Raw genomic sequence first — 22,878 nt, 5'->3', positions numbered from 1 at the left:
AGTGACTGACATAACATGGTCAAGTCAAGTCAAGTCAGTTTTATTTTTAAAGCGCATTTAACATGCACATAGTGCAACCCAAAGCAAGACACATAACAAGACAAACGATGCCGGATGGAGCGGCGTAGTCGCCAGCGTACCTGTGACACCAAGACAAACAACAAAACAAATAAAAAGTGAAAAAAAAAAGAAAATATTTTTAAAAAGGGCAAAGGTGATGTTAAAATTGTTTCTTTAATTAGATAATTAAATTATTATTATCCAAACCAGCTGAAAATGTCCAAGGGCAATGATGATCCGTGAAAACTGCACAGAGTGTCTTCACAACCGATATGCCAACAAAGTTCTTTAACGTTAGCAAATGATCAACCCGGTGAATTCACTCTGGAGATCACGTTAACGTTAGGCCTTGTAGACTGCAGTCTGGAGATCACTGGAAGCACAGTCTGAAGTAGTGGGCGATCGTGTAGATCCGCAACTCGGTGGACTTCTAACAGCGACCGTCTGTTACTCCGTGAGACTGCAGCTCCTCACCGCTAGGCTAACGTTAGTCTGCAGTTGGCATGGCAGCTCGCAGGTCAGCAACAGCTCGGCGGCCACGGCAGATATTTCGCAGAGTAGCTACCAAAGATTCTAGAACAGAGCCTTTGGTAGCTACCCTAGGTCCAGCTCAAAGATTCTAGAGCGCTCTAGAATCTTTGGTCCAGCTGTCCTGAGAGATCCCCTCGACCAGACAGTGAAGTGCACCGTTCACGGATGGATGGAAGGATGTCAGAGGCCCAGTTAGTCTGCAGTTGGCATGGCAGCTCTCAGGTCAGCAACAGCTCGGCGGCCACGGCAGATCTCCCGCAAAGTAGCCCAGGTCCAGCTGTCCCGAGAGATCCCCTCGACCAGACAGAGATGGAAGGATGTCCGATGCCCAGCTAGGGCAAAAGCTAGCCATAGCAAGCTCCCAATGGACAAACGTCAACGACGTTTCAGCTGACTTGATTTAGAAGCAGTAAAAAGGACTAACAGTCACACTGCTGTGCGAGCATGTACGTGTGTAAATCTACAGAGGCAGATAAGGTAAAGGTGAAAGGTCTAAGGAGTCATGAAAGTGGGTGTCATGTGTCTCACAAAATAGTTGTTAACGATTACTTAAAATAGTTAGGGTTATTAAAATTGTTTATTATTAAAAACATTTTTTTTTTATGTTAGTTTCCACAAAGTGCCAGTAGTTTTATTCGCTCCCTCTGTGGAGGGTCTGTGGCCCACAGTTCGACATTTAGACACAAAAGCTCATTATATACAATATGGAGTTACCTGCCATCACTATCCGTTGGGAGCAGGCGTTCTTCCTTCATTTAAAGACAACGTTTTTGCTTTGTCATGTAAACTGTGTGTGTGTCATTAGAGTCAGTGTGTGGAGGGGTATGATGGGAGAGCCCCCCCCCCCCCTCTCTCTCTCTCTCTCTCTCTCTCTCTCTGAGACCTGAGTGTTTGAACAAGGCTGGGGTGAAAAGAGAAATGCCCCCACCTGCCACACACACAGTCCACTGTCCACAGCGCTAAGGAGAGCCACTCACATGAGAAGTTACCGGGTGAGTCAGGTGAAACTCCTTTGAGGCCATTGGGACAGAGCATTTTATTCATATGCAACTGAGTGAAGTGTATTGGTGCTAATGTAATCCTATTCCACAGATTTCCCTGTGCACTGCTTCTTAATGCTACTGGAATAACATGGCTGTTCATATGGTGAGTGCTTACTTCTAATGAGAGAGGTCAATTGAATTGAGTTTTCAGTTGTTATTGTCATGATGAATTTGTTATGATTTGCCAATGATTATGAAAGTGACAATCTGTGATTGAAATTAAGATAATGATTATTTAATATTTTGCCATATTTCATTATTTTTGCTCTACAGTACTGCTTACAGTTATTTATTTCATTTGTTTTTTAGTCAAATTGTATTTAAAATTCAATTAAATCCACCATTCACCATCCCTGGGTTAGGAGCAAAAAAATCTAGAGGGCTCCGCTCTAGAATCTTTGGTTAGGAGTGTGGCTTTGATTCATCTGTTGGATCAGGTGTTGTGCGATGACCGAGTCTCACTTAAAGGAGAATTCCGGTGTGATATTGACCTAAAGTGTATTGAAACATGATACCGAGTGTGAACGTATGTCTCATAGCCCATCTCGGCTTGTCCCCTGCACTCCAAAATCTGGCGCTAGTTAGCCGATGCTACCAACAGCTTTTTCAATAGTGGTGCTTCAGCATCGGGCTAGCCATGCAAATAAATCACTGTTTTACACCCATTTACGAGGCTCAATGTATCTCCACACTTCATTGGTAGACTTCGAGGGCCCTGACATTTAAAAGCGAGACATTGAGAACTTTGAAAAAGCACTGGTAGTTTACTTACAAGACGATTTATACAGACAGTATCTTCACAGAGTTTAGCGTTTGCAGCCATCTTGAATTTAGTCACGATAAGTCGAGCGACGAGTATGAATGAACAGGTATGATAAGGGATCAGATTCCAAAAATAATTCAAGTGGAAATGTATGGATTCCAGTTGCTGCTACTGAAACTGGAATCCATGCATTTCCACTGAATTATTTTTGTACTTATCGTGACTAAATTCAAGATGGCTGCAAACGCTAAACTTCGTGAAGATACTGTCTGTATAAATCGTCTTGTAAGTAAACTACCAGTGCTTTTTCAAAGTTCTCAATGTCTCGTTTTAAATGTCAGGGCCCTCGGAAGTCTACCAATGAAGTGTGGAGATACATTGAGCCTCGTAAATGGGTGTAAAACAGTGATTTATTTGCATGGCTAGCCCGATGCTGAAGCACCACTATTGAAAAAGCTGTTGGTAGCATCGGCTAGCTAGCGCCAGATTTTGGACTGCAGGGGACAAGCCGAGATGGGCTATGAGACATACGTTCACACTCGGTATCATGTTTTAATACACTTTAGGTCAATATCACACCGGAATTCTCCTTTAATTGACCTGCTCACGATCTTCTTAGTCATGATGGTCGTTGTGCAATTATGCTTTTGGGGAACACCACCCTAGTTTGTGCCAAACACTCTTCCTTGGTCAGATATGACACCTTAGAATTAATTAGTTATTAAGTCTTCCATTTCCATTAAACTAGTGTCACAGGCCATGGTGTCAGTGTATACTTGCTATGATGTGGTATTTCATATTAAGACGTCAGGGTTCTCTTCAATCTTGAATCATCAATTCCTTTGCTGTGGAAAGTCTTTATTCAGGACCGCTTGTTCAGTCTTAAAAAAGATCTTAGAAGTGATTTTTTAAAATGTGCTATATAAATAAGGTGACTTGACTTGACTCTCCATGTGTTGCGTGTGCAGGTAGAAGCTGAGCCCAGCTACATCAATCTGGGCTTTGAGCCGGGTGAGGCGAAGAGACCTCCACCCTTTAACCCCAGCGCGGTCACACAGAAACCACAGTACACCATCGAGCCTGTGGCCCCTCCACCGGCCAAACCCAAAAGTAAGCGCAGCTCCTCAACCTGACCTCTGCCCTGTGTGTGTGTGTGTGCGTGTTGTCTCTGGTTTGGATTCAGTCAGATGAAATAAAAGGCTGAGAGATTAATGAAATGTTTGGATGCACCATGCTGTTAGTGCGGTATGTAATCTCGCATGAAATATGCGTTAGATTAAATCATCATGTTACAAATGATGTAAATACTTCATACTAATATGCAGTATACTAAATAGAGAATGAATGAATGAATGAATGAATGAAATGAACATTATTATAGATATTTCGATTTTGTTGAACTTGTTATTCCCTCTGTTTGAGTTTCTTGAGATACTGCTACATATGTAGCAAAGTGGAGTGAGTTTAGTGTTGAGCGACTTCAGTGTTGAGTGAGTTCAGAGTTGAGTGAGTTCAGTGTTGAGTGAGTTGAGTGAGTTCAGTGTTGACCGACTTCAGTGTGGAGTGAGTTGAGTGTGGAGGGAGTTGAGTGTGGAGGGAGTTCAGTGTGGAGTGAGTTCAGTGTTGAGCGATTTCAGTGTTGAGCGAGTCCAGTGTTAAGTGAATTCAGTGTGGAGTGAGTTCAGTGTTAAGTGAGTTCAGTGTTGAGTGAGTCCAGTGTTAAGTGAGTTCAGTGTGGAGTGAGTTCAGTGTTAAGTGAGTCCAGTGTTAAGTGAGTCCAGTGTGGAGTGAATTCAGTGTGGAGTGAGTTCAGTGTGGAGTGAGTTCAGTGTTAAGTGAATTCAGTGTGGAGTGAATTCAGTGTGGAGTGAGTTCAGTGTTAAGTGAATTCAGTGTGGAGTGAATTCAGTGTGGAGTGAGTTCAGTGTGGAGTGAGTTCAGTGTTAAGTGAATTCAGTGTGGAGTGAATTCAGTGTGGAGTGAATTCAGTGTGGAGTGAGTTCAGTGTTAAGTGAATTCAGTGTGGAGTGAATTCAGTGTGGAGTGAGTTCAGTGTGGAGTGAGTTCAGTGTGGAGTGAGTTCAGTGTTGGCTTTGACATGCTGCAGGTGTGAAGAAGAAGAAATGCATCAACCTCAGTCAGGTTGCTGTGATGGTGCTCGGGCTGGGCCTGTGTGCTGCCACCATGCTGGCTTATTACTGTAAGTACTACATGGCCTCTACATAATGTTATACCTTCACAACTCACCTGTAAATTCCAAATATACAGTGATTCAAGTGCTTGTGTGTGTGTGTGTGTGTGTGTGTGTGCGTGCATGTGTGTGTGTGTGCATGTGTGTGTACATATGTGTGCGCGCGTGCGTGCGTGTGTAGTCTTGTCCCCGTGCGGGGTGAATGTGGTGTGGTGTGGTGATGGCTTGTGTGTGAAGCAGGAGGAGTGGTGTGATGGGACAGCACACTGCTCCAGTGGACAGGACGAGGCCAACTGTGGTGAGTGACCCCTCCTCTACTGTCATTTCACTTCTACTCTTGTCTTATACCTTCTTTCTTTTTTTAATTTATTCATTCATTCATTCATTGTTTCTTTCTTTTTGTTATCACTTCTATTTCATATTTCACTTTACTTTGATCATTCATTCATCCATTCTTTCTTTCTTTCAATATTTTGTTCTCTACTTCTGCAATTTTATATTTTATATTTTAACTTCACTTTTTCATACTTTTTTAAGTGACTACCAGTGTGTGTACTCCACCAGTATCTGTACTTCACCAGTGTGTGTACTCTACCAGTATCTGTACTTCACCAGTGTCTGTACTTCACTAGTGTCTGTACTTCACCAGTGTGTGTACTCCACCAGTGTGTGTACTTCACCAGTGTGTGTACTCCACCAGTGTGTGTACTCCACCAGTGTCTGTACTTCACTAGTGTCTGTACTCCACCAGTGTGTGTACTCCACCAGTGTGTGTACTCCACCAGTGTCTGTACTCCACCAGTGTGTGTACTTCACCAGTGTGTGTACTCCACCAGTGTCTGTACTTCACTAGTGTCTGTACTCCACCAGTGTGTGTACTCCACCAGTGTGTGTACTCCACCAGTGTGTGTACTCCACCAGTGTCTGTACTCCACCAGTGTGTGTACTCCACCAGTGTCTGTACTCCACCAGTGTGTGTACTTCACCAGTGTCTGTACTCCACCAGTGTCTGTACTCCACCAGTGTGTGTACTTCACCAGTGTATTTTTTTCTACACTCTCTTTGTTTCTTTACTTGTCTTCTCTATAAACTTGTCAGTGCTAGGACATGTTGCACAATTACCCACTCCCTCAAACTTGTGACATTAGTGGCATTGTGTTGTGTGATTCAACAGAACATTTTGGAGTGGCCTGTTATTCTGACCAGTCCATAGAACACGTCTTATATTCTCGTACAATTCATGATCAATGGAAGTGAAAGCAAACCGATATCTGTTATGTTCAGCTGTCCTAGGTGAAAACGGACACGGTCAAGACAATCAAGTTTAACTGCACAAGTTCATCGAGCACAGGCACCAAAGCCAAATATGTGCCGCTCCTCCATATCTGTTATCACCGGCCATCGCAAAAATCGTCATTATAGCAAAGAGGGCAGAAATCTGTCTAATCTCCGGTCATTGAAACAGTCCTTCCGTACAGGAGCCTCCTTCTCTATGGGCTGGTGGAACTGAACTTTAGACAAAGACAATGCGTGTGTGTCAGCCTGATGATGGAGATGACTGTAAATGATCTACTGAAGCTATAAAGCTGGTGACGGAGTGAAAACATCTATGACTCGGGTTCCAGACATCCATCATAGCCCTGTACTGAGCGAGTGCTTTTGGTGTTGAATGTCTGCACTGTTGAGTGCTGTGTTGGAGTGATTTTCTCAACACTGGATTGCGTCACTGGTTAACCTTCTCTGTTAGCTTGAGACATAAAAAAAGGTCTTCTTTTGTTCGAGCAATGATTGACAAGCAGTTTGTTTAAAATGTGTAGTGGGGCAGCCGTGGCCTACTGGTTAGCGCTTCGGACTTGTAACCGGAGGGTTGCCGGTTCGAACCCCGACCAGTAGGAATGGCTGAAGTGCCCTTGAGCAAGGCACCTAACTCCTCACTGCTCCCCGAGCCCACTGCGTCGGGATTAGTGTGTGCTTCACCTCACTGTGTGTTCACTGTGTGCTGAGTGTGTTTCACTAATTCACGGATTGGGATAAATGCAGAGACCAAATTTCCCTTTCGGGATCAAAAGACTATATAAACTTATACTTAAATAAAAGTATAAGTATAGTATAAGTATACTTATACTTATACAAAAGAGTATATATACTTAAACTTATACTTTTACTTAAATAAAAGACTGCAAGTGATCAGTGTGCTCCAGCTCCCTCTCTTCAATTCAAAGCGTCTTGTCCTACTGAGAAGCACCTGACTGCACAGTCTCTAAAGGATGATGCGTGGAATACCATACCTTAACTAGAATACATTAGCTTAAATGTGAAGATCCCTCTCTGTTATCATAGAGCCATAAAGTATAATGTAATGTTGGTGGTTCTTAGTTTTTCAGCGTGATTCTCCGGTACTAATGTATAATGAGGTTTGTTCTTCATGGTTCTTCAATGCACATCTGTGGTGGTACTAATGTACGTATATGTTTGTGGTTGTTAGCTCTTCTTCTTTGGTGAGTGGTGGTTCTCCGGTCTGGTGTTTGTGGGTTCTGCTTCCTCAGTGCGTTTCTCTGCGAGTAGAGTACACCAGCACCTGATGCGTTTGTGTGTTTGTGTATGGCTCTGCAGTGCGTCTCTCAGGGGATGACTTCCTCCTGCAGGCATACTCACGGAGTAGCCAGACCTGGAGGAGTGTGTGTGCCGATGACTGGACTGACGAATATGGCCGCCAGGCCTGTGAGGGCATCGGATACAGCAGGTAAGTAAACACTACATCTAACAGCTGTCTCCATTACAACTGGGGCCTCTCTTTCCTCTACACTGGAGTCTTGCTCATTCATGTGCGCCTCCCATTTTGTAAATACTTAATATTACTACAGGTACAGTTTGCCATGTGAGTAGAAGATTTTGAAAGTTGAGATTTGGATATTAGCCAATGAAATGACTCTACATCTCTTATTTCCATACTCCTGGATTAGCGTTTATTGACTGGAAAACTGTATGGCATAGAATGGTGGTTAGTTGACCCTGGAATATCTTTGTAATAATATTGTCAACAATTTGTTATATATATTGTCTTGTTGATACGTGGTCCGTTGGTGTTGTGTGTCTTCCAGGGACACATATGTGAGCTCAGGTCAAACACCTGTGCCATCGAGTGGCTCTCAGGGCTTCATGAGACTCCCATCGAACACAAACCCCAACATCCCACTACAGGCTAACCTCCAGAACAGGTAGGAGAACCTGAGGTCCTTGCCCTCAGCACTTCCTCCTTAGCACGTCCATATTATGTCACTTCCTCCTCAGCACTTCCTCCTCAGCACGCTCATATTTTGTCACTTCCTCCTCAGCACTAGGCGTGTTCGTCTTCATGCAGATCTGTGCAGATCTAACTTGATGTGATGCATGCTGGGTTGAACACAATGGAGAGCTCCAGAGCCATATAAAGGTAGAGTTGCGACAATGGGTGTTCAAAATTCGTTAAGGTCACGTGGTTCGTGGTTCAACTTCAAAAAGTTCCCGGAAGTGATTGACAATGGATTAGAATGCATTAAATAAGCTACTGTTCAATGAGAGACAGAGCCACAATTTTGGGTAATTGACAGACAATAAATGCATTGATATACAATATTTATAACACAGTGTAATTATTGTGTAAACTGTGTAGTTATCCTACCATTACAACAATATTAAATTAAATTCCAGACCGTAGCCTGCTAAATATCGGAAGGTGACCTTTTTTTCTCTCTTTTACGTATGTGTCACTTAATATTAATTTCTGTACAAAACCAACACGGGAGATTCTTTAGAAAACGCAATAGCACCCACCCCATAAGTGTAGCCTAGGCCTATCTAAATTATCGTTATAAAAAAATGACCTAGCCTAGTACGTGACTCAAGAGCTGTAAACAGTGTTTTTTTAAGACTGTGTAGCCTACAAAAGCGCATGGATATTTTAATTTTGCAACGAGAAACTGTAACACAGCTAGTCTAAGTCTAACATTAACTTGTTTGATTTTTCTTCCCGACATTTTCTCTGGTAGTTCTTCACTGATCTGAGATAATGAGCGAACTACCTTAAGTAGCTAGCATCTCGGGAGAATAAAAATAAAAGTTTCAAAGTTTTCTAAGATCTCTCCAGTGTAATGGTGGTCATGTTAAATAGGAGCATTACCTACACAGCAACCCCATGGTAATGTGATGCGAGTGATCATATGCTGTGAATACAGCATTAAGATGCTAGGGCCAGGCTCAGGACAGTGTCTGGGTGTTACAGGACAGTGTCTGGGTGTCACAGGACACTACTCAGGACAGTACTAACAGGACAATACATTTTTTGCTGTTACTGCTGCTGGTTCGAGGTGTGTCCAGTTATACGGAATTAATGGACTTGGGCGCTACGCGTCGGGGAGTTTTTTGCCACTCGCCCTCGTCCATTTATTCTGTATAACAGGACACCTCGGCGGCCGTTATCCCTTACTTAACCATTTGTGTAAGCAGAAATATTGTTGTGCTGAGTTCTAAGAACATAGAGTTCAAGTTAAATGTTGTTGTGCTGAGTTCTAAGAACAGAGTTCAAGTTAAATGTTGTTGTGCTGAGTTCTAAGAACAGACAGTACAAGTTAAGTGTGCACCCAGACAGACAGGAACTTGGAGCCTAATAAGATTTTGTCTTTTAATTTAGATTTTATTATGCTGGCGGCTAATCACACAATTTTAACATAGTTTGAAAGGGACAGGATTCAGGAATAGGCTACTAAGATATAGCTGGGAAGGAATATGTGAAAAATCATGAAGATTGGGCACTTCTGGATAAGCTTTTGATTTTTGGCAGGGTGTTAGGTATAGACCTAAGGTTTTCAAAAATCCATGGATACAAGTTGAGGTGGCCCCCCTACTGACAGTTATCCATAAAATCCAAAATGGCCCCCGCCGAAAAGAGAAAAGGTTATATCTCAGCTTCCTTTAGTCTTAAATTGTTGTATAATGTATTTTCTCTACTTTGTTTGATACAAGGAATCCAATTTTGATATGTTCTTATTTTAAGTCAATTTAAATCTAGTATCATAGTCATATTTAGCTCATAAACTCTCAATATCTCTGAAAAAGTCACATTAAAATACTCAGGTCCCTAGACCCATATTTTACCTCCAAGGTATGCTTTTCTTTGTTGATTGGACAGATCATTATCACTATAGTGTCAAAAATCACATGTTGTGACCAAAAAGACCATTGTTGAGGCCTTAAATAAACACAAATTCAGAACTATGCCACAGTGAAAAGTTACAGTATATTAGGCTTTTCACCATGTTAAGGAATAATATTATATTTTAGTCAAATAACACAAAAAAACAATTCATACTTAAACCATAGACTTTCTAATGAGGAGACACAGCACTCAAAAAATCCTCCATAGAAATGCATGAGTTTGTAAATGCTTAGTTTGTAACGGCAATATGGCAGTTGTCTACGCAAATCACACCCCTTCCGCGGCAAAATGTTGACATGTGAATACATTGAGCCAATCATGTGGTGTGTTGTGAAGACATTGTGCCAATCATGTGTTGTGATCTCACCGCTGGAGCAAGATTGGTGTCGTGAAGCCTTGGGCACGCACATTTCTGCCAAAATGGATGCCCGATGAGTGCCCAAAAAGCGTTGCAATATGGCCGCCGAGTGGAGGGACTTGCCTAAAATGACTTTGCTTAAACATCATGTATTTATTCAAAGATTTTTGGTTTCACTCTTCATCATTATTAGTACAGCCTCCCTCACACTTGCACATTGTGGTACAGCAAAGTCCAGCTCAGTGGCACTTACAGTTGCCCATACAGGCAACCACACAGCCACAGTTGAGGAGGAGTGAGCATCCCTTGCTGGAATCTTCCAGATCTGTCCAATATGGCACCCAGACTTTGGTTCTGTCATTCCATTCCCAACCCCACTCACTGGGGTCTGGAATCTCTGGAGTTTTGGAAAGGACTCCGTCAGACCCGTCAACCTGACTCCGCCAGATGGATTGCTTCGCATTTGCTCCGCATATCCATCTGGGAGATCTGCATGAAGACGAACACGCCTAGTATGTCACTTCCTCCTCAGCACGACTATATTATGTCACTTCCTCCTCAGCACACCCATATTATGTCAAGTCACTTTTATTTATTCACCAAGTGTTTTCCAGTTGAGGTTCATAAAGAATCAACAAGAACAAAATTACAGATTTTAAAGAAACTTAAAACCTATAAAAAAATGTAATAAAAACGGCAATAAAAGTGAACAGACACAGATCCTGACATGGCACCAAACCAAAATGATAAATGATACATACCTACTCAGTTTAACACTACAGACACACTATCTAACTCTGTTTTGAGTGCTCTTGTGACTGACAGGATGGCATTTAGAGAAGATCCTCCTAATGTTAATTGAATCCATTTACTCCACAGTGATACCTGCCCTTCAGGTAAAACAGTGACCCTGCGCTGTATTGGTGAGTTTGGATTAAACTTTTATGCTCCTCAATCTATACCAATGTGCAGGTAGATTTGGGTGGGACGCACAAAGACAGATCAAAAGGGAGTAGGGAACAGATAAAGGAAAGTCTGTGACATTACAAAACATTTCAACTCCACTGATATTTTTCTCTGTTGCTAGAGAGCTATACCTTAATCAGGCAACACCTGACACTCTCAAGGTTGTCCCTCTGAAGGTCACACTCAATGTGCAACACCATTCCTTTCTTTCTTTCTTTCTTTCTATCCTTCCTTCCTTCTGGTTATTTAGAGGGGCAGCCGTGGCTTACTGGTTAGCGCTTCGGACTTGTAACTGGAGGGTTGCCGGTTCGAACCCCGACCAGTAGGCACGGCTGAAGTGCCCTTGAGCAAGGCACCTAACCCCTCACTGCTCCCTGAGCCCCGCTGTTGTTGCAGGCAGCTTACTGCGCCGGGATTAGTGTATGCATCACCTCACTGTGTATAGTGTGTGTGTGCTCACTGTGTGCTGAGTGTGTTTCACTAATTCACGGTTTGGGATAAATGCAGAGACCAAATTTCCCTCACATGATCAAAAGAGTATATGAAGGGTTCAGATGCAAAAGCCACCTACGTCCAAACTGAGATAAAGATGGTGAGTGAATGCTCTCCTCACATAGTATACGTTAATCAAATAATTTAACTTCAAAACCCACTAAATAACACTCTCTTCCTGGTCTGAAATATCGATTTCTATGCAAAAACCTATAGGATTTCAAATGCTCATTTAAAAGAAATGTGGTCAGACGGATTTAGAGGGTTTTGCACTCTGAACTCTTCATATATATACTTATACTTATACTTATACTTATACTTATTTCTCTGTTCTTTTACCCATACCCCCCCCCCCCTTTCTCCTCCTCTGCCTGTTCAGCATGTGGCTCCAAACCCTCCCTCAGCAGTGATCGGGTGGTGGGTGGCCAGGAGGCGGCCGCCGGGGCATGGCCATGGCAGGTGATGCTGATGGACAACGTGACCTCCACCGCCTGCGGCGGCGCCATCATCGCCCCCTACTGGATACTCACAGCAGCACAGTGTGCCCAGAGGTGGGGACGTGCAGTGCACACACAGTACAGAATCAGATCTCACTTACTCAAGCTAGTGTACACAAAGTGGGTCTGTTAGATAGATAGATAGATAGATAGATACTTTATTGATCCCCAAGGGGAAATTCAAGAAATTATGTGACATTTTTGCAGATGCTTTTGTGCTTTTCCTGATACTGGTCATGCTCTTAGACCAGATCTGACCAATATGTTTTACGCATTCTTTAACTACAGCTTCTTTTTTCCAAGAGTTTTGTAATGTAACAATTACCTTGTGTGCGTGCGTGCGTGTGTGTGTGCCAGGAGCCTTGACCCCTCCTCCTGGAGAGTGTATGACCGGATCCATGGGAGGATGGATTATATGTTCCTCCCGTTTAAAACAGTGGCGCACGTCGTCACCTTTCCAGACTATGACAGCAAGACCCACAACAATGACATCTCACTGATGAAACTCCACGATCCCTTCCAGATATCTGGTACAGAAGAAATAAAAAAAAAATACATCAGAAATATATTTGAATGCCCATCTATCACAATGTATGCGTTTCTAACTAGTAGAAATGATTACAAATGCTTAAGATGAAGATGACCTTTAGAATTCCCTTTGACTCATAATGTAGAATGGAGCCTATATTTCATTATTGTCATAAAAGAAATATCAAAATGAAGAAAGAGATGATAAGAAATGCTCCACCAAGCACTAGCCTTATGTGTGCTGTAGGTGTTGAAACAACCCCAGTGGCCTGTCTAGCTGGACATAAGTCCCTCTCCCTTCCTTATGACCCTGTATGTTTCAAGTCACATACTCAATTATATAGGTATAACCAGACTAAACTTATAATAACCCACATAGGCAATACTCACATAAGCCACATAAATACATAAATAAATACAGCTATGTAGTGTCCAGTGTGTGTGTGTGTGTATTCTGTGTTTTTTGAGATGATATGAAACGAAGGCTGAGGTAACAGGTCTTGTTTTCCTATCCTGGATGGCGCAGATTCCTTGAGACCAATCTGCCTGCCGAATGTGGATATGGAATTTACTCCACCTCAGCCCAGCTGGATTGTGGGATTTGGGAGGACCTCGGAAGGCGGTAGGGAGCTCACATAGACACTTTTCATGTTCTCAGTTAGGATCATTTTGCATCGTATTCTCAAAATGTCCAATCTTATCCTGCAGCACAAGTAAAAACAGCAAGCGTAAGAACATGCGCTAACGCTTTACTTGAAAGTATCTACATAAGAGTGTCATGACACTGCCATACCACTAAAGCTAACCCTATCTTGTCATGACAAAAACCGAATGACACTTAATAACAGAAGCGTTATGTCATAAACGTTTATGACTTGTTTATAATGTTTATGACATGTTAATGACAGTCTCATGTCACTCTTATGTAGATACCTTCAAGTAAAGTGTAACCAAACATACATATACATTATGTGATACACACGTGCACATCTGGCCTGTAAACAGCCAGTCTGCTATCTGCTGCAGGTGCAGCGGCGTCAAAGCTGATGGAGGCCCAGGTGTCTCTGATCAGCAGGGTGAAGTGCAACAGCCCGGAGGTTTATGACGGCAAGATATCCGACAGCATGATCTGTGCAGGGAATCTGCAGGGAGGAGTCGACCGCTGTGAGGTGTGTGTGTGTGTGTGTGTGTGTGTGTGTGTGAGAAAGAGAGAGAGAGAGAGAGAGAGAGAGAGAGAGAAAGAGAAACAGAGAGATAGACAGACAGAGAAAGAGAGAGTATGTGTGTGTGTGTGTGTGTGTGTGTGTGTGTGTGTTTGTGTGAGTGTGAGTGTGTGAGAAAGAGAGAGAGAGACGGATAGAGTGAGAGAAAGAGAAACAGAGAGATAGAGAGATAGATAGACAGAGAAAGAGAGAGTGTGTGTGTGTGTGCATGTATGTGGTATGCTTTGTGTGTGTTTGACAGAGAGAGTACTTGCATTTTTCAGATACAGTAAGTGCGTGAGTGTGTATTTGTGAGCCTCAAGTCTGAACACTAGTGATGGCAACGAGCTGAAACATTCACTCCTGGGTCTGTAGTTTTTAACAGACAGAAACATAATTTCACCGAATGAATTTTCATTTATTTAGAGTGCAGAACAAACCGTAAGCTTTTCACCTCAACTGTGCTGAATGTGAACAGACATGAGCTACAGACAGGATCACCCCCCACCGCCACCCCGCCCAGTCCAGAGCACAATAGTCCTGTCTCCTTATCCAGCCTCCCCTCACCCAGTCCAGAGCACAATAGTCATCCAATAGTCCACAATAGTCCTCTCTCCTTATCCAACCAAACACATTACCATTTACATTTAAATTTACGCTTTTATCCCAAAGCAACTGACAAAAAAGGGAAAACATCAGGGTACAGTAGGACTAGGACAAAGTGCAGCAATACTACTATAGTATAATTATGTAGTTATAATGATATAATACTATAGAATAGAAGTCAAGGGAGGAAGAAGGGATAGTCAGGATAGAGAAGAGGCTCTTGGTTGGTATGGTTATGGGTATGGAGGAGAGGTTTTGGTAAGTTATGGTAGGAGGAGGGGTTTTGGTAAGTTATGGTAATGGTTATGGGTATGGAGGAGAGGTTTTTGTAAGTTATGGTTATGGAGGAGGGTCTTGGTAAGGTATGGTTATGGTAATGGTATTTAGCAGACAATTTTGTCCAAAGCAACTTACAAAATGAAACAGTCCAATAAGTGCTAGATTAAGCATGTCCATTTGTTAGTGGTGCTGAGAGAGTTGGGTTGTGAAGATAGAGAGGGAGCAGCTAGTCCTCTGGCATGAGCACACCATGTCTTAGAAACAACTGTCCCATGTGTACGAGGGGTGTGTGAGTGTGTGTGAGTGAGCCTCTGCCTTTATGCTTTTAGAATATGACTCAGCATGGCTCCACAAAGGCATCGGAAGATCAAACAGTTCTCAGGCTTTGATGTTCCACATATGAAAGGGGCTGGAACTTGGAGATGAACAACAAGGAGAGAGAGAGGGGGGGTACAACCCACACACTGAATTCTATGTGTGTGTTTATGCAAACACACCGTGGAACCGCACAAAGAAGCCATATTTTTGTCTAAGTTAGGACAGTACACTTGCACTGCACACAAAGGGGTGGCGGCTGTAGTCACTTCACCAGCAGAAAGAGAGAGTGAGTGATGAAGTGCGTGAGTGACAGATTAAGTAAGTGAGTGAGTGAGAGAGTAAGAGGTGAAGTGAGTGAGTGAGTGAGTGAGTGAGAGATATAGAGTGAGTGAGTGAGTGATAGAGTGAGTGATGATGACGAGTGAGTGAGTGATGAAGTGAGTGAGTGAGTGAGAGAGTAAGAGGTGAAGTGAGTGAGTGAGAGATAGAGAGTGAGTGAGTGATGACGAGTGAGTGAGTGAGAGATGACATGAGTGAGTGATGACGAGTGAGTGAGTGAGAGAGTAAGTGAGTGAGTGAGAGATGACATGAGTGAGTGAGTGATGAAGTGAGTGAGTGAGTGTGACAGAATAAGAATAAAAGAGAATCGGTCATGCATGTAGTTTGAGAGAGACTCTCTGAACTGTACTTGTCAAAAGTTTCACTCACAACCACTCCCCCCCCCCCTTCTTAAGAAAACACTCTCTCTGATATTTCTCTCTGTTGCACTGTGAGAGTTTGCAGACAGCATGTTCACAGCTTCATATTATGCCTACCTCATCTCAACACCCTTGTGAACATACTGAACATTAAGCACACTTAGCTCTGCTCTGGTGGGACACAGGAGCATGTGGCAAGGTTGCTATAGATTGATATTAAAAAGGACATCTAGAAGGACCCCTGATGTCAGATAAGGGCTTTGTATGGTGTCTACATACTGTTTTTGTCAGTACACTTAATATTGCTCCAGGATGACACAAGGTGTGTGTGTGTGTGTGTGTGTGTGTGTGTTACATGCTGATTTTGTAAGTCCACTTGATTATGCCCCAGGGTGATGAAGGAGGGCCTCTGGTGACTGAGAAGGACTCTCTTTGGTGGTTGGTGGGAGTTACCAGCTGGGGGCAGGGCTGTGGTCGTGTAAACAAGCCAGGTGTCTATGGCAACGTAGCCTACTTCCTGGACTGGATCTATGCTGAGATGAAGGTAAAGCTCACACAGTCGCTTGCACACTGATGACATGGCTGCCATTTTGTCCCACAGGCAGGCCACACCATTTTTTTTTGAACGAACGCGCTGCTATCATGTCAGTTCCATTGATTACAGTGGAAGCTAATTGTTGCAGCATTCGCTTCGTGAATGAAACGCTTCAGTTACGTGCCTGGTGCAGCCTGCCTGTTGGGCCCTCTCACAAGGCTTGAACTGGGGCCTCACTCTCTCTCTCACTCTCTCTCACTCTCTCTCTCTCTCTCTCGCTCTCTCTCTCTCTCACTCTCTCTCTCTCGCTCTCTCTCTCTCTCACTCTCTCACTCTCTCTCTCACAAGGCTTGGACTGCAGTCACCCCGGGGCGGCTGAAAAAACGACTTACATGGACAACACAGAAATCCTTATTTATTGATATGTAAGATAAAGTATGTATGTAAATGGTTTGTTTCTGTTTTTATTTGCCTGTAGCCTGTAGGTCACTTCACAGTTCGACAACATTTAGATTTACATTCTGATAACCATTATTTGAATCTTTTGAATAATTGTAGTACATTTTGGTCTCTGCATTTTATCCCAATCCATGAATTAGTGAAACACACACAGCACTAATCCCGGCGCAGTGAGCTGCCTGCAACAACAGCGGCGCTCGGGGAGCAGTGAGGGGTTAGGTGTCTTGCTCAAGGGGTGACACAGGAGCATAGCACTTCAGCCGTGGCCTACTGGTCGGGGTTCGGACCGGCAACCCTCCGGTTACAGGTCCGAAGTGCTAACCAGTAGGCCACGGCTGCCCAAAGAGCACTGCGTTGGCCGGGAATCGAACCCGGGTCAACTGCTTGGAAGGCAGCTATGCTAACCACTATACCACCAACGCCACTAATACACAGAATATTCATATGAACTACTGTAAAGCTCACATAGAATGTTTTTAGAAATATGTTTGGTGATGTAAAAATTACATAGGAAAGGAAGTAGCTAGCTTAACTAAATGGATATAAAAAATCATACTTACGTGGTAGAATTTTTTTTGCAAAGGCACTAACAGCGCTTTGCCACTAGATGTCGCACAAAGACAGTTTGATTCTGGTTCGATTTTAGATATAATTTCAACCAATGCAATGCATATAGTCAAATCATACACAAAAAAGCAAGGGTTTCGCAGGAAGATTGTTCAAAGGTTGAATCAAATATTTATTTGATTTAATATATACATTTCTGCTAAATGGCAATGGCACTGCTTTGATATAAATATTTTGGAGATTTCAAGATTGTGCCATAAAAGCATATTGCATGCAGGAAAATAAATGTTGTACAAATCTTTGATACGTTTTCTATTTTATAACAGTACTTTTCAGTTATGTGGTCACACAAGTTCCTATGTATCCTATGTTGGTTGTAAAGTCTCTTTTTGAACTTCCTTGACACCAAAACTAAAGGAAGTACTACACAGTTGAAAACTTAAACCACAAAATAACTTCATACAACAGCTCCTTTGGCAAATGATTAAATACGAAAAATACAATCACAATTTGTCTACGATTATGTGTCGACATACATTTCAGTACAATCACAGAAATATATTTACACAATCAAATGTTTGGCACATCAACACTAACAGTGCATTTGATAAATGAACTGCATAAAAGACAGTGTGTGCAGTAGATTTCATGAACGATTACATACACATTGTTCTGTGCGACAGGCATTTTAAGGACATAAAATAAACAAACGAACAAAACCAAAACAAACAAATAATAACTATCTACTCCAGGGTGTTCTCAACTGACTGTGACCCAGGGACCACCATTCTGACTAAGGAATGAAGTGGAGGACCACCACTGAATAGAGATTCCCAGTGAAACTAGATTATTTACTGCATGATCAGGCCAATGCCTTCACAGACCACCAGGGGGCCGCAGACCCCAATGTGAGAATCCCCTGGTCTACTCTAAACCAATGTGTGTTGAACTGAAATCTGCATATATATATATATATATATATATATATATATATATATATATATATATATATATATATATATATATATATATATATATATATATATATATATATATATATATATAAAATGTGCAGATGTTGCATTTCCTTCATTTAATCTCACAATTCCTTAATTTCCTTCATTTAATCTCAAAAATATCTATGGTCAAGATAGGAACAAGATTAAAGATGACTACTACAGGGACAAGTAAAAACGCTACCTTCATCATACCTATAAATGTACCCTGTGGGTTTAAACACCACACACGCACAAACACATACACACACAGATAACTGACTCACAACGACATCCCCTTCAAAGAGACAACAGCACAGTGCTTAGTGTGTACTCCAAAGCCTTCTTTCCAAAGTCATGCTCTTCTTTCAAAAACAAACCACCAAACCAAAATCCGATCTATTTTCACAGTGTGCAGTTGAAGAAAAGATTCAGACATAAGAGTTGAGGCTAGAGCTTCTCCTCCTCTCCCATTGAGCTCTGCACAGCAGAGAGGAACACAAAGGAATCTCCCCAGCCAAGCTCGGCCTGCCCCACACCCGTTACTGATATACACTGAGCAGAGGACTCTGGGTAATGTATCCCATAAGCCCTTGCACAGTTGTTGGGGGGTGGGGTGCGTAGGAGAGGGGGATGAGGAGGGTTGGGAATCACAAACAACTGCTTAGTGGGCAAACAGGCGTAACAATGCCAGCACTCGCCCCCCCCCCCCCCCCTCGTCTGGATTACTTCCAGAGGGGTAGGCATTAGGAGCGCCTGCATCTGTTCACACAGATGTGCACCGTGCTGGTGTCGTACGGCAGGCCTCGCGCTTGATTTACACACAACCAACTGGAGCAGGCTGTTCTCCAGCTACAGACAAACACACACACACACACACACACTGATCTGATCGCGAGTAACAGCAGCCACTTGCACTCTCTCTCTCTCTCTCTCTCTCTCTCCCTCCCTTCATATGCCCAATTCTTTTCTTTTCCTTCCCTCTCCCCGTGTCCCCCTCTTCCGTCCAGAACTGCCGCGTCCCCCTCTCAGCCGAACGCTCAACTCGGGCACACATGGTGGGAAAAAGATTGTGATGTCCTGGACTCTGGCCTAGTCCTGCACAAGATTAGGATCATTTCATATTTACACTGTGAAGGAGAACTCCCATAGTGTTCTGGGTATTAAGCAGAAGGAAGAGGGCCTTTCTCTCTCTCTCTCACACGCACACACACACACACACACACACACGCGCACGCGCACGCGCACACACACCTAGAGGTGTACTTTACCCAGACACTTTCTCAGAAGACTGGAAGAGCCTGAGTTGTTGACTGCCAACAGGTGCCTTCAAGGCAAAGGCAAAAAAAAGACTTTAAAATAGTTCCATTGGATCAGATCTGCACTCAATCTGGCTACTAGGTGTAATGGTTGCACATGCATGGAGTTGCGTTACTGCGTGTTAACTGTGTCACTTCCCAACTAAGGCTGCAGCGTGACCAGCCTACACAGAGAGCTGTTGGTCAAGTCTGATGTGTCAAGCTGAGGCAAAGCAGAGCGGTGCTCCGGCCTCTACAGGAAGGGCCCTTATATGATAAGAGACGCAATTGGACACAACATCCATACCAGACACATAGCGCAAGTCCTTCATATCAGAGCTCAGGTCAACTCTGGAAACAGACCCCTGAGGCGCATCTGGCTGTGATCCGGCTGTGATCCGGCTCGGTCTCCGCAGTAGAACTTAAGCAGGGGAGACATGGGACACTGAAACATGACCCCAGTTGAAGCTGCTCAGCTGAAGGCAGAATCAATCTTTTGCGTCTCTTTAAAGGTGCATGAAGTCCCTAGTAGAAAAGCTGACAGTGTGCCAACCAAACCGATTTCGAGGCTGATCTCAGTTTCTAATCATGTGTAGGAAAATGTGTGGGCTTTGCAGGTACTGAGAAGTTTCAAATACTACATTCATTTCTCGTAGAATCACTTCTTAACAATGATCCACTTTAGCCTCTGACCACAGTGCGTCCTTTATTTTAGCGTATTTCCTATTATTTAGTGCTGCATTTGTCCTGGCTGAAATGGAACAAAGCGAGTTGATATTGTGGCTTTTGTGAAATTGAAATGGAAAGATTTAACTCCTTAATATAGTAGAGTGAATGAAGCAGAGAAGAATAGAGCAGAATAAGAGTTGAACCTACATGTGAAACAACAGAGTGAGTATGAGAATAGGGGAATATAGTCCTGATTGGCTTTTCCACTCTTCTCCCAGTTTACTCACACACACACACACACACACACACATTTGATCATCACTCTACTCCAGTGTCTTCCCTCTTGGTCAGGATGCGTCATTTGATGCGGTGACGTACAAGCGAGGACTCGTCTGTGATCTCGCTGCCCCGGCGTCGGCACGGCAACATCATCAGCAGCACCAGGACGAGCAGCACCAGGGCGCAGAGCCCCATCAGTGTGTACGCCAGCACCCACAGCAGCGGCTCACGCAGCAACGAGCGGGACACGCAGTCGGACGACACCGTCTCCGCCAGGAAGGGCCCCGCGATCTCCGCCAACGGCTGCCCAGCTAGCTCTGAGGGGAGGGAAGAGGGGTCAACATGAAGTTTTGTTTAGATAGCACGTGGACATACACAGTGGTCATTCAATGTGGAATTGTATGCATAGGGCACTCAAATCAAGCTTAAACACTAACAACGACAAAGCAGCATAGCAGAGAAGGACAGACAGAGAAGAAGATATGAGAGATGGACAGATGAAAAGAGAAGAGAGACAGAGAAGAAGAGAGAAGAGACAGACGGAAGAAGAGACAGACAGAAGAGAAGAGAGACGGACAGAGGGACAGATGAAAAGAGAAGAGACAGTGAAGAAGAGAGACAGAAAAAGAGACTGACAGAGAAGAGAGATGGACAGAAGGACAGAATAGAGAAGAGACAGAGAAGAAGAGAGACAGACAGAGAAGGAGTGAAGAGAGATGGACAGAAAGAGAGGAGAGAGAAATGAGACAAGATGAAACCATGATAGAAGGCAAGACAGGAAAAGGAGAGGTGAGAAAAACACAGCAAAAGTGCAGGGAGGAGGGGAGGAGAGGAGAGGAGAAGACTGGGCTACTGTGTGAGAGGAGGCGGGGCAGGAGAAAAACGGACCAGTTGAGTCCACTGACAGATCAGTCTGAGCTCAAGTACTGTGTGCATATTAGAAAACAAAGTATTTGTCCAAAGTCTGTACTGTAAAAGCTGCTGACGCCGCGTCTTCCTTCTTGTCTGACTGACCCCCTTACAAGTTGTGCTGACAGAACTGGCTGGGTGGCTCTGGGAAATCTGCCCTCTCCTTCAGCAGTGTCAGATGGCCTCCTGATGACCGGTCCTGCTGCAGTGAACACCCTGCTTCTGTTTAACATTAATACTAATGCTGCCCAAAATAGACACTAGCTCCCTACAGGCCAGCCGATACGGTATACGGTATGTAATACCGTATCGGCTACGATACGGTACCGAAATGCTTTAGGGAACTAAAGGTGATGGTAAACATGGCAACGTCTTGAGCAAGATCCTTCCCTATGGCATTAGACAGCATATTTTTTATCTAGAAATCTTGAATCACCAGTAGGCAACTTTTGATGATAATCCAGTCAGAACATACGGGATTCTGTGATGTTAGTGCCCCAGGCAAAAAAAGTTCACTGCTTAGAAAGTTGGCCCGTGTGTCATCACCTTAAGGGTGTAGGGAACAGAGACTTCTATCGGCGACTCTTTGAGAAACAGGTGTTGTCATAAAAAAAAAACGACATTTCCCAATTTGAGTGCATGGACAGGGACATCAGACTGACCAACCCGACCTCCTCTCGTCCGGCTCACCTGCACACGTGCTGACCGCGAAGCCCACTCTCTTCTGGGCGCGGTCGAAGGCCACGTAGAACCCCTCCATCACCGTGGCGCCGATGACCAGGCCGTTGACCGACGACGAGATGCCGAATCGGAAGCAGTCTAGTGTGCCGTCCACATCTGTGATTGGCTGAATGTACAGCTGCAGAGAGCCAATGAAAGTGCAGCATTACTGACAGGTTAAAAACTGTGTGAGACACTTTTTTGTGTTACAAATATGAACAGCACAACAAACTTGTGGTCAAAATATAGTAGTAATAATGTTCACAGAAAGGATTAAAATAATGGTCTTGAGATGAATACTGAATGAGACTTTGCTCCATGCAATGTATAAGTATAAGTAAGTATAAGTATATATACTCTTTTCATCCCGTGAGGGAATTTGTATTTATCCCAATCTGTGAAATTAGTGAAACACACTCAGCACACAGTGAGCACACACTAATCCCGGCACAGTGAGCTGCCTGCAACAACAGCGGCGCTCGGGGAACAGTGAGGGGTTAGGTGCCTTGCTCAAAGGCACTTCAGCCGTGCCTACTGGTCGGGGTTCGAACCGGCAACCTTCCGGTTACAAGTCCGAAGCGCTCAGTAGGCCACGGCTGCCCCCCAAAGAACCGGGGGGGTGCAATGTGAGGCACTTAGAGATATCAACAGGTAGAACAAACTTCAACTCCCAAGATAAGACAGAGAGACACATTGAACAGAGTAGAACCGGAAAAACGAC

The 22,878-nt window shown here is 43.6% G+C and overlaps 2 protein-coding genes and 1 non-coding gene across 5 annotated transcripts in view; 1 reads left to right on the top strand and 2 right to left on the bottom strand.

Moving 5' to 3' along the window:
* The first annotated feature begins 1,476 nt into the window (after positions 1–1,476).
* Positions 1,477–16,911, top strand: LOC125308328 (transmembrane protease serine 2-like). Of its 3 annotated transcripts, none has more exons than XM_048264743.1 (14): positions 1,477–1,583; positions 1,684–1,737; positions 3,366–3,507; positions 4,505–4,597; positions 4,770–4,886; positions 7,202–7,331; positions 7,690–7,806; positions 11,020–11,063; positions 11,978–12,149; positions 12,453–12,625; positions 13,150–13,245; positions 13,650–13,792; positions 16,118–16,270; positions 16,610–16,911. In XM_048264743.1, the coding sequence occupies exons 2-14, from the start codon at positions 1,723–1,725 to the stop codon at positions 16,688–16,690; spliced, it is 1,476 nt and encodes a 491-aa protein (XP_048120700.1). In that variant the 5' UTR covers positions 1,477–1,583; positions 1,684–1,722; the 3' UTR covers positions 16,691–16,911. The 3 variants fall into 3 exon arrangements, with proteins under 3 accessions (XP_048120700.1, XP_048120702.1, XP_048120703.1); XM_048264745.1 differs by having other exon boundaries at positions 1,477–1,592; XM_048264746.1 differs by lacking the exons at positions 1,477–1,583; positions 1,684–1,737 and having other exon boundaries at positions 3,409–3,507; positions 4,829–4,886; positions 7,234–7,331.
* A 159-nt stretch (positions 16,912–17,070) lies between these two features.
* On the bottom strand, positions 17,071–17,142 carry trnag-ucc. Its single transcript has one exon. It is a non-coding gene; the product is annotated as a tRNA-Gly (tRNA).
* Positions 17,143–19,601: 2,459 nt separating this feature from the next.
* The window catches only part of bace2 (beta-secretase 2), a 27,373-nt gene continuing 24,096 nt past the window's right edge, over positions 19,602–22,878 (bottom strand). The window contains exons 8-9 of the mRNA XM_048264742.1: positions 22,128–22,296; positions 19,602–20,845 (exon numbers count right to left, since the gene is read on the bottom strand). Of these exons, the coding sequence (XP_048120699.1) occupies positions 20,607–20,845; positions 22,128–22,296 (408 nt within the window). The 3' untranslated portion in view covers positions 19,602–20,606. The remainder of the gene's footprint in view (positions 20,846–22,127; positions 22,297–22,878) is intronic.

The sequence above is a fragment of the Alosa alosa genome, chromosome 15, assembly GCF_017589495.1.
Source record: "Alosa alosa isolate M-15738 ecotype Scorff River chromosome 15, AALO_Geno_1.1, whole genome shotgun sequence".
NCBI classification, from domain to species: domain Eukaryota; kingdom Metazoa; phylum Chordata; class Actinopteri; order Clupeiformes; family Clupeidae; genus Alosa; species Alosa alosa.
This window is presented reverse-complemented; position numbering and strand designations above follow the sequence as displayed.

Coding starts and splice junctions, on each gene's coding strand:
- LOC125308328 (XM_048264743.1), top strand. Junction 7,332..7,689: donor GAGGGCATCGGATACAGCAG/GTAAGTAAACAC, acceptor TGTGTCTTCCAG/GGACACATATGTGAGCTCAG. Junction 13,793..16,117: donor GAGGAGTCGACCGCTGTGAG/GTGTGTGTGTGT, acceptor ATTATGCCCCAG/GGTGATGAAGGAGGGCCTCT.